Source organism: Lasioglossum baleicum, chromosome 4 (genome assembly GCF_051020765.1).
Source record: "Lasioglossum baleicum chromosome 4, iyLasBale1, whole genome shotgun sequence".
NCBI classification, from domain to species: Eukaryota; Metazoa; Arthropoda; class Insecta; order Hymenoptera; family Halictidae; genus Lasioglossum; species Lasioglossum baleicum.
Genome location: NC_134932.1, coordinates 3,882,466 through 3,894,286, shown reverse-complemented (window position 1 = coordinate 3,894,286; position 11,821 = coordinate 3,882,466). Strand labels below are relative to the sequence as shown.

At 36.2% G+C, this 11,821-nt stretch overlaps 2 protein-coding genes across 2 annotated transcripts; one reads left to right on the top strand and one right to left on the bottom strand.

Annotated features, from left to right (window-relative positions):
- Positions 1–27: 27 nt before the first annotated feature.
- Positions 28–5,619, top strand: Iswi (nucleosome-remodeling ATPase imitation SWI). The gene has a single exon (XM_076421384.1). The coding sequence runs from the start codon at positions 232–234 to the stop codon at positions 3,265–3,267; it is 3,036 nt and encodes a 1,011-aa protein (XP_076277499.1). The 5' UTR covers positions 28–231; the 3' UTR covers positions 3,268–5,619.
- A 1,221-nt stretch (positions 5,620–6,840) lies between these two features.
- Positions 6,841–11,793, bottom strand: LOC143207716 (CUE domain-containing protein 2). The gene is made up of 5 exons (XM_076421475.1): positions 11,635–11,793; positions 10,619–10,708; positions 10,180–10,516; positions 9,940–10,113; positions 6,841–9,222 (listed from the first exon to the last, which is right to left on the bottom strand). Exons 2-5 carry the CDS (start codon positions 10,705–10,707, stop codon positions 8,962–8,964), a joined length of 861 nt encoding a protein of 286 aa, XP_076277590.1. The 5' UTR covers position 10,708; positions 11,635–11,793; the 3' UTR covers positions 6,841–8,961.
- Positions 11,794–11,821: the final 28 nt, after the last annotated feature.

The following is an 11,821-nucleotide window of genomic DNA, read 5'->3' as shown; positions in this document are numbered from 1 at the left end:
TATACATAGGTGGCACTAGTCTCGCACTTTTGGAGGGATAACTGGGGATAACGCGGTTCAATATGGCGGCGATTGGTGTTGTGCGTTTGTGAACGTCAGGGTGAAAACCGGTGCATAGTACACGAATATAACTGTGGTTAATACAGGTTAATATACCACAGGTTTACACAGACATTAAGTTAGTTGAAATATCGCTGACAATAATCGCAAGTAGCTTTGTAGCCGAGCAAAATGTCGAAGACGGATGAGAATGCAGACACAGGAGACACGGGAGATAATTCAAATGGATCGTCGGCGGAGACCACGTCGTCCCGTGGTGGTGACTTCGAAACAAAGCTCGAAACCGATCGAAGTAAACGCTTCGATTATTTACTGAAACAAACTGAAATATTCTCCCATTTCATGACAAACAATCAGAAGGACAAAGCTGGCAGTCCTCTGAAAATCAAGGCTGGCAGGCCCAGAAAGCAACAGCCAGCAGAGATTCCAGTGAAAACCGATTCCGGTGATCACAGACACCGTAAAACCGAACAGGAAGAAGATGAAGAGTTATTGGCTGAAAGTAACGCCAGCGTAGCGCCCACCACCCGTTTTGAATCGTCGCCACACTATATCAAATCCGGTGAGTTACGAGACTATCAAATACGTGGTTTAAATTGGATGATATCCTTGTACGAACACGGTATCAACGGTATCTTGGCGGACGAGATGGGTCTTGGTAAAACTTTACAGACTATTTCGCTGCTCGGATACATGAAACACTTCAGAAGCATTCCCGGTCCTCACATAGTCATCGTCCCGAAGTCGACTCTGGCCAATTGGATGAACGAGTTCAAAAAATGGTGTCCTACCTTGAGAGCGGTCTGTCTGATAGGAGACGCGGAAACTAGGAACACTTTCATCAGAGACGTTATGATGCCTGGAGAATGGGATGTTTGCGTAACGTCCTACGAGATGGTAATCAAAGAAAAGTCAGTATTTAAGAAGTTCAACTGGCGTTACATGGTGATCGACGAAGCTCACAGAATAAAGAATGAGAAATCAAAGTTGTCGGAGATCCTGAGAGAATTCAAGACGGCCAATCGTCTTCTCTTGACCGGAACTCCTTTGCAGAATAATCTCCACGAATTGTGGTCGTTGCTCAATTTTCTATTGCCCGATGTATTTAATAGTTCTGACGACTTTGACTCGTGGTTCAATACTAACAGTTTCTTAGGTGATAATTCGTTAGTCGAGAGACTGCACGCCGTTCTTCGACCATTCCTTCTGAGACGCTTGAAATCTGAAGTAGAGAAAGGACTGAAACCGAAAAAAGAAATCAAGGTATACATTGGACTCAGTAAGATGCAAAGAGAATGGTACACGAAAGTGTTGATGAAAGACATAGACATTGTTAACGGCGCAGGGAAGATCGAGAAAATGCGGCTACAGAATATTTTGATGCAGCTGCGCAAGTGTTGTAATCATCCGTATTTGTTCGACGGAGCAGAACCTGGTCCCCCGTACACGACCGACGAACATCTTGTTTATAACTGTGGTAAAATGGTAATTTTGGATAAGTTACTACCAAAATTGCAGCAACAGGAGTCTCGTGTTCTTATATTTAGTCAAATGACAAGAATGTTGGACATTTTAGAAGACTACTGCCATTGGAGATGCTTTCAATATTGTCGTTTAGATGGTAATACGGCGCACGAGGATAGACAGCGTCAAATCAACGAATACAATGCACCTGGAAGCGAGAAATTCATTTTCATGCTGTCGACGCGTGCCGGTGGTTTAGGAATTAATTTAGCAACCGCAGATGTAGTTATTATTTATGATTCCGACTGGAATCCGCAGATGGATTTGCAAGCGATGGATCGAGCCCATCGTATAGGTCAACAGAAGCAAGTTCGTGTCTTCAGATTTATAACAGAAAACACCGTAGAAGAGAAGATCGTCGAGCGTGCCGAAGTTAAACTACGATTAGACAAGTTAGTTATACAACAAGGGCGATTAGTCGACGCGAAGCAAACAGCATTGAACAAAGATGAAATGTTGAACATGATCCGGCACGGTGCGAACGAAGTGTTCGCATCGAAAGATAGCGCTATAACGGACGAGGATATAGACACTATTCTACAGAAAGGTGAAGCAAAGACGGAAGAAATGAAACAGAAGCTGGAAAGCTTAGGTGAGTCTTCCCTCCGCAACTTCACGGTAGATGCACCCACCGATTCGGTGTACCAATTCGAAGGCGAGGATTACCGTGAAAAACAGAAGATTCTAGGTCTCGGCAACTGGATAGAACCGCCCAAGAGAGAACGTAAAGCGAATTACGCAGTGGACGCATACTTTAGAGAAGCTCTTCGAGTATCGGAACCGAAAGCTCCCAAGGCACCCAGACCTCCGAAACAGCCCATCGTTCAAGACTTCCAGTTCTTCCCGCCACGATTATTCGAGTTACTCGATCAAGAGATTTACTATTTCCGTCAGACCGTAGGCTATAAGGTTCCGAAGAATCCAGAACTGGGCTCTGACGCAGCCAGAATTCAGAAAGAGGAGCAACGTAAAATAGATGAGGCGCAACCGTTGTCCGACGAAGAAGTCGTCGAAAAAGAGAAACTTCTCACGCAAGGCTTCACGAACTGGACCAAAAGAGACTTCAATCAGTTCATAAAGGCGAACGAGAAATACGGTCGCGATGATATAGAAAATATCGCCAAGGAAGTAGAGGGAAAAACACCGGAAGAGGTGATGGAGTACTCGGCGGTATTCTGGGAACGATGCCACGAGTTGCAGGACATCGATAGGGTGATGGCGCAGATTGAACGTGGAGAGGCGAAGATACAAAGGCGAGCTGGCATCAAAAAAGCTTTGGACGCGAAGATGGCTAGATACCGGGCTCCGTTCCATCAGTTGAGGATAGCTTACGGCACCAACAAGGGGAAGAACTACACCGAAGAGGAGGATCGGTTTCTCGTCTGTATGTTGCACAAATTAGGCTTCGATAAAGAGAACGTCTACGAAGAGCTACGAGCTACGGTCAGATCGGCGCCGCAATTCCGTTTCGATTGGTTCGTCAAGTCTCGCACCGCTTTGGAATTACAACGACGTTGCAACACCCTGATCACTTTGATAGAACGTGAAAACCAAGAGTTGGAAGAGCGAGAGCGCCAAGAGAGGCGAAAGAAGGGTGGCAGCATAGGAGCTAAACCGGCTTCGAAGCGGAAACAAGAGAACTTACCGGCGCCCCAAGACAAACCCCGGAAAAAGAAGAAGTAAGAAGAGAATCGCGAGTCATTCTCCCAACTGATCTTCTCGGAGAGTACGAACTTGATTCGGGAACTCTCTGTTTCTTACGATTCTTCTCATCGCTCATTCTTCTTCCAAACATTAACGGTATCATCGTATAAGTTCGAGTGAACAGTATTTCGTCGCATCTTTGCTCTTGCCCCCCCCCATCCCCTTCGAATTTCAGTATACTTACATACGTTTCGCCCGATCATTTTATCCATTGTATTCTGTTGACATTGATCAAAGCCAAGGCTTTGCAAAACGAGAATAAATAGTGAACAGAGAGCAAGCTTTATTTATTGATACTAAGGAAAACAACGGAATGAAAGTAGTTTGGAAAGGTTTGTGGGCGTAATGCTGAAAGATCTCTATTCGTATACCGAGTGATCGATTTCGTAAAAGACCGAGATCTCAAAGATAACCGGCAGGTGTCTTTTTTAAGTGACATTTAGTAAACCTTTTGTCACTGGATAATTAATAAATTTTCGTGACAATACGCACGACGCAGTTTCGAATGTTTACTATATATTTTCTATCATATTTTTTTCTAACTCGATCAAATATATTAAGTATGTTTGTGTAGGTAAAACGGCCACTCGGTATATACATTCATGTCAAAGTAACGCTTTTTCGACCGCTCCTTCGTATGAATCGCACACAAGACAGCGTGAACGTACCTTGAATCAATTTTGCTTGAATCAATACTACGTCAACGATTTAATTTATTTGTTACGAATTTGAAGGCATTGTAATTCGTTTCACGAATAAAATACCGTATGCCGTATCACATGTAGTATCTGTTAGTACATTGGATTACAGTTGATACAAAATCGATTAGTCATTCGAAGTTGCTGAACGACGCCTCGCGATATACTATTTTACAAATTCCACTTTTTACTTAGCAATGACAATTGATTTTCTATTAGCTATTAATCATTACCCTCGTTTGAAATTCAAAAATAATAAAAAGGGATAAATTGTGAAAATAAACAAATCTACTATTCTTTTTTTTTGTATAGTTATATATTTATTGAATTTTAGAATCCTTAGCAACGAGCAAGGAAAAAATATAAGTCGGGATACTTGTTTCTAAATCGAGTCTTAGCGCGTAATTATTGATAATAATTATACATATATATATCAAATATATATAAATAGTGAATGTATTGCTCGATAGCTAAAAAAGAAAACCCGATCGTCCAAATTAAATCGAGAATGAATAGTTTTTTAACTGGCAATAGGTATTCGTAATTTTTATAAGACGCAGAGAATCGTGCATAATTAATATTCATTCATTATTACATTGGTCATACATTTTTCAGGTATCTCCATCCCCCTTGTAATGAACTCAGTGAAAAAGGTCGCATATACACATTGATGTACACCGCAGGTCTTCATAACTATGAAGACACTTGAATGATTTCAGATTAATAATTAGACTGAGATTGTTTATGCAAATATGCATACGCCATTTATAAAATAAAGATTCAAGAACAAGATTTGCACAGAAAAATCGTTTCACCTCTTCTAGATCTGAATGATACATATATTATTTATATACTTTGTTCTGCATATTTTGCACATGCATATATTTTACACATATCTTTTACATATGCTTTGTATATTTGCAAATACATATATATGCACACATACTTTGCGAGCATTTGTACCCAATTTGTAAATATCCATAAATGTTTTATACATTTTCTATAAAAACGTACAAATCTATAGATTAATTATAACCTTTTCTTCAATTCGGACAATGCGCTAAATGTAAATGCGAATTATCATATATGAAATATGTAGACTTCGTTACAGTATGTAAAATATACAAATCTGAATTTCGAAAAGTAAACCATATAATATACGCGTATATAGCGGGCTCACAAAGGTATTCGTGTACAATAATTTAATTATTTTACTGGTATTTTAATAATAACGTATAATTAAAATATAAGTTCGTATAATATGTTCGTGAAATATAAAAATGTTTGTAAAAAATTGAATAAATTTGATCCGTGTATAAACCACTGTATGCAAAATTAATTCGAATATCCAAAATGTATCGAAATATGCAAGATAAATCATCCGAATATGGAGAACACATTTGGAAATTGCAGAATGTTCTTACATGTTTCTTTTATCTCATTTTGTATTTTGCGATTTATTGCATTTTGAATTTCGATATATAAAAATTGATAATCGATAACGAAGGATGGGAGGAGTGTGAACGTATCGAAAAATTTAATTATGCTTTGCATATAAATAAGTACATATCAGTGCATATGTCTTGCATATCTTATAGGTGCATAAAGAACCTGCAGTCTACTTATAACATTTTGGCTGTCAGAGTGGAATGACATGTATTATGACTGTTGGTTTACATTTTATACATATATCCAAAATCTCTCGGAACATAACCCTAAGCTGACATATTATAACTTAAATGTTGTCCATCTTGTATTTCTTCAATTTAGTACTTGTGGTTTCTATTCACAGAAAAAATATATTATCACTTATGCATAAAAATGATACTAAAAATAATAAAGTTACCGTGGCAAATTTTACTTACAATAGTGCAACTCTAAAACACATATTTAGCACAAATATATTGGTTCACTTCTTTTTTGTTTTGGCGGTAATGGCATCCTCTTTCTTGCAATAAGAAATTATGCTTTTGTTATAAATTACTAAGTAAATACATCTTTTAATGTGAATAACAAAAAATCTCTCATTTTGCTTTTGTATACATTGCAGCAGAAACATAGCAATTCAATTATAATCGAAGAAAACACTTTTTTGATCCTTACATCGTATTAACGTCATGAAAAATATAGATCCTGGACGAATCTAGAAAAGTAAAATAGAACTATTTATGTCATTTTTTGAACCACTTTGTAAGGCTCCGAAGTTCATTAATATCACCACGGGATATAATATTCTAATTATATAACTTTTCATTTTTTCACATTATCAATGTTGCCTAGAATAATGTTGCTCTCTATCAGCAATCAAATTTTGTAAGGTCGATGGATGTGAAATGATTTGCACCGAAGGTGAGCAATATGTACAAGAAAAATTTAATAAACAATATATTTTCCACTATTTGCATACGCTCTTCTAACATGTGTATGCATTATCCACAACTTCTCCATTTATAGTTTTTAAAACATTGTATTAATTACTATTTTGACGCTGCAACACTAGAAAATATATCATTCTTTTCTTCAATTTTTAAGAATCACTTCGCATTAGTCTCGAATACATCTACAAATAATTTTTATATCGAACACAACGAGTACTTCTAAAATCTCACATTGTAAGTAAAAATAAAATGAGCCACAGAACTGTTGTCTTAAACAATTAGCAATTAGATTTTGATTTACATATATATGAAAGAAGTTACATATAAATATCATTTAACAAATCTTAATTTTTATGCGATTATATAAGTTCACACTCTTAAGAGTTACGCGTAACGTATTAATATTGCTGATTAAAATGCACATATGTTACATTAAAGGATAGACAGAAAATTCGCAGGAAAACTAAAGTACTCTATTTCATGGTGATTACTTACTCTATCATTTTTATTATACTTTTTTTTCGTTTTGTCTTTTAATTTTCTCCGTAATATATATATATTTCTATCTTATTCTATTACACATACTTTCGGAAATCTTATAGCGATGATGTTCTATCTGAAATTAATGGGCAATCAAGTACGCTTAATTTAATTGTGAATACAATAATTGTTATTAGTAGAAATAATATGACTCGTTTCTGGTTTATATAATCGCTATGGCAAGGATCGGCCCAACTGTAAGTTATCTAAATGTATTTAAATAAATTGATTCTCCTTTGTTGTTGTTGTTGTTGAAAGAGTGTAGTCAAATAGGTAGAAAATATATGAAAGACCGTAGACATTGTGCAAACGAGTAAAATAAAATTCAATTAGAGACTAGTGACTGATTATAGTATTACAATGGGCCCAAATAAAATATGGAAAAATATTAAATTTTATATTTCCATGTAATTACAGCTTTCCTGTAAACAGTAGTCGGCAGTTTGCAACGATTATAACAATTTGTTGTTTTCTATCGATTCGTGATCTACATATATGCACTCCAGCATAATTATCGAGTGCATATCGCTCAATACATGGATGTCCTAATATTTTAATGATTATATCCGTCTACATTTCAAAGGTTGCAATAATAGCAATAACAGTACTAATACTGGTAAATTATATGGCGCGGTAAGCAATTTTATCTCGTTTAGATATCTAGTACATACATACGTGTATATATATATATATGTACTATATATATTTTTTTGTTTGCCTACCTAATATATACGTATACTAAAATTTATTATCCGAAATCTACAATTTGATAATAAATTGCAATACCAAAAGATTTAGTATGCATACAGTTTTACTTCAAATATAGAAACAATGTTTCTTTTTTCTGTTTTCTTTTTTTTACAATCAACGTAGTATTAAACTTTTGGTGAATTCTGAGAGTATACAATGATTATATTCTATTATATTTTAGTGCGTTTGCAAGAGATTGATTATCTTGCAAGGATATTATATATCACTTATTATTTTACCATTCTTAAATGCAATCTCATTACATATACATTCTAAGGAGAAGAGATAAAAGGGGACATTTTTCATTATTTGCTTTGACAGTGTTCCGAAGCAGTCAATCAAATTGTCTTACCGTAATATAAAATATAAACTTTTTAGAGACATAAAGAAAAGCTAACATAGTTGTGGATATAATAATAACAGTAATCCAACAATGAATTAATATACGCTAATAAAATAAAAAAACAAATGAAATGAGACACGGTAGGCTTAATAGATTATTAAAAAAAAAAAGATAAATGTATATCGAAGAAGGAAAGGATGAACAGGTATAAAAAAATCGCGAAGTAACCTAATTAATATTGCATAGAAAGTGCAAACTTTAAAAATCAGAAGTCAGAGTTTGCAGTAGTCGGCTTTTATGGTATAAATAAACATTAAACTGCCGTAAACTAATAGGAATTAGTTTCCTTACATTTCTTTTATGTTACGCGAACGTAATTAAAATAATCTAAAGTTCGTATATGTTACATATCGTTAAAATAAACTGTTCACTGCGATCGCTGAAACGATTATTTACAACATCGGCGTTGCAAAGTGTAATCGAAAACGATAACTGCGTACTTATACAAAAGTAAAAGCGAAGGAGAGAAAGTTTCAATGTAAATTAAATAGTATACGTTAACAGGTACTTATACTGCGATGTAATAATAGTCGCGGGCGTATCGTCGTTTAAACAAATTTTTGTTCTTCCGTGTACAATAAACGGCACTCTGCGCAGTTTGCGATTGTTTTTCGTTTTCTTTTGTTAAATGCTACGAATCTCTTGTATCAGATCACATTAAAAAGTAATATCACGCATAAAAAGAGGATACATCTCTAAGATTGATTAATAGTGACTGGACGAGACGAATTCAGTCAGAAAAAGGAACAAAAGGGAGAATATATGTATAGCGCAGCACATAGAAATTCAACACCCTGTCTGTATTCCTCTACAAGCAAGATAAGAGAGAATCTAAGTGAAAGCTTTAATTTGAAATTAGATGCCTCCAAGGGGGTGGATCGGGGGGTGGAGGCAAAGGGACTGGTTACGGCCGGCAATGGCTTCTTTTCCTACCACCTTCGTTACCATCTTCCTCTTCGCCACCTCGTCTGACTTCTGTATACCGTTCACCTTTCACGCTCACAATCTTGTTTTCCAAATAACGCACTAACTTTTTCGGTTCCGTTTTCGGGGCGACCGGGCGATGCTCGCGAGAATCATCGTCCCTGTCGACGTAACTATATCTTGCAATGATACGGGATTTCAGTTCCTCGTCGTTCACTCTAGCCCGGTTGCGACCGTTTGGCTGCCACAAGATAATAACTTTATTTTATACCGCTCATTTAACCCCTCGTACTACAAGTTCATAATTTTTTTAGAAAGAGAAATACGTTTATATTTCATGTATGTATATGTATCAAATCTAAACTTTGTTCGGTGAAAAGAAAGGGTCAAAATATCGTTCCTATGAAAATTTACGATTTGTTCAGGGCTTCATAAGTATACTATACAGGGTGAACCACGAATCGTGACCAGTAGAGATTACTCTGTTATTAGCAGTCCGATCGAAAATGTTTTTGTCGGGTATAGCATGGTTTCAAAAGAGCTATCACGTGATTATAGCAATCTTTTTTATGTTATGATACTTATCGAATTCGTCTTGAAATCCTCTAACAGATAGGCGCAAAAAAGTTAAAGGTGTATTTGCTAAAAATTGATGGTGACCTAATTAATTTTTCAATGGAAATTGAATGATTTCTTCATGAAAGAAAGAGTTGACAAAAAATTTGCTATAATCACGTGAAAGCTCTCTTGAAACCATGCTATACTTGATAAAAATATTTTCGATCGGACTGCTAATAACAGAGTAATCTCTACTGGTCACGATTCGTGGTTCACCCTGTACACATTAATCATTTTGGGCAGTATAAGATTCTCTCCAATAGTTTACTTGACAAAAGAAAAACCAAACTGTCCTGTGTTTTAAAAAGATTTCCAAAGAATGATATAATATGATGCTTACTGTTACAAATGTTAAGTTACTAGCAATGCTTTGTCCTGCTTCTTGGCGATGCAGGGCAAGCTGAGCAGCCTCTGTAATGTCACCGCCAGCAACAGCCAAACAATGTCTAAGCTCCGCAGGACTCGCAGCTGGGAACATCTCTTGTAATAATGCTACTTGATGCCATGATGATTCCTAAATAAAAGAATATATTAGTATTTTCAGATATACAAATAAGTAAGACGCACGAATAAAACTTACTTCCTGAAAATATTCTCCGCTGGAATCACTTCCAGCGTCGCTCGTTTCGGAAAGATGGTGCACTCTAATTCTTTGCGTACCAGGCGGTAATAGCGCAGTCAGACTAAGTTGACTCAAAGGATCTTGAGCCTGGCAATTCTCGTTTTCTTTACTTTCCTTCCGCAACTTACTCTCGACGTCCAATAACCACTTGGACACCGCTTCCTTCTCAATTGTAGAAAACTCGGGAAGACAAGCCGATACCATTTCACAAAGTCCGTCAACATCTAAGTCTTCCTCGAGCGCGCTTTCTTCTACCATACTCACCACATAACCGAGAACGATATCGTCTATTAAACTGAAAAACGTGTTCTCGTCGGTTACAATCGAAATAAAACTGCGATCGTATATTTACTTCGATTCAATTATAGGTAAGAGATGGCGTTTACTTTCTGTTTACCTCAATTGGGCAGTAGGCACCTCTTTCCTCACGAAACTAAATAACGACTTCTTCACCAGTTCTTCTTTCTCATCCATTGTGCGATTCATCCTGAAATAGTTGTTTAAAGTAATTTATTTATTTAATCCTCATCGTAATACTCTCTTTCCTAGACAAGTTTTTTTATTAAATAATCCTGTCATGAAACGAAATCACTGGACAATAAGTATCGTTGCAAACATGATAAAAGTTTGATTTCATTCGAATATTATTAAATTTAACGTCATTTATTTTTTTATTCCACTTTCGTCAATTATTCCGTAAAAGCACGATTCTATATAAACTCCTTTTGTTTAAATATTCGATAAATAATAAATCGACAAGTATATTGTCGAAAAACAAAATTCGTATTCTACATTGTTGGGATTAAAACTATATTCAAAAGAGATTCACACGTCATACGAGTCAGTCAAAACATATATTTCAGTGATTTTAACTACAATAGAAATAATTGCTTCCTCAATCTACTATTTAACTACGGATTGATTAAAACGAAGTCCTCGACTACGGAGTTGTTAAAACCATTCAATTTACTACGCGATAAATTATTCACAATTGAAATTGAACGTCGCCCTACGTCGATATGATAATTTTGTTTCAAAAACATTACGGTTTTGCAAGCTGAAATCATGGTTTAGTGGTTTGCATTTCAGCTAGGTTAAGAGAAATAAGGTATAAAATATTTAGAGTTGAAAAACTCTTTTGACAAAGTTCAGTTTAACGAGGAATTGAATAGGTTATTCGTTCTTTGTGAACGAAAATAAACGATCCCCTATAACGTGCTAAAAAGTGGAAAATGCGTAAGAGGGGTGTATAACAGTAGAAATGGAAAAGGGACAAGGAGAAATTGACAGGAAAGGTGGTAGCAGCGCCGGTCATTTCCAGCACTGAATAATCCTGTTCGTAAACGAGAACAAATCGGTACCGCGGACCAACGTCAATGAATTTTACTATAAAAGCGCGAACAAAATACGCACCTGACTTTTTTTGCGCGTTCGAAGTCCTCGGACCGTAGATATGGCTGAAAACTGATAAAAATTTCGTATACAAACAACGTTCCTCGCCTTGACAGTTCGTCAAGAGGAGGGATGAAGATAACGTAGCGCCATCAGAGAGTTTGCGACCCACTTCGAAATCAAATCAGCAATTTCTACTACGAAATTA

Coding starts and splice junctions, on each gene's coding strand:
- Iswi (XM_076421384.1), top strand. CDS start 232: ATGTCGAAGACGGATGAGAATGCAGACACAGGAGACACGGGAGATAAT.
- LOC143207716 (XM_076421475.1), bottom strand. CDS start 10,707: ATGAATCGCACAATGGATGAGAAAGAAGAACTGGTGAAGAAGTCGTTA. Junction 10,517..10,618: donor GTGCCTACTGCCCAATTGAG/GTAAACAGAAAG, acceptor CACGTTTTTCAG/TTTAATAGACGATATCGTTC. Junction 9,223..9,939: donor GTAACTTAACATTTGTAACA/GTAAGCATCATA, acceptor ATCTTGTGGCAG/CCAAACGGTCGCAACCGGGC.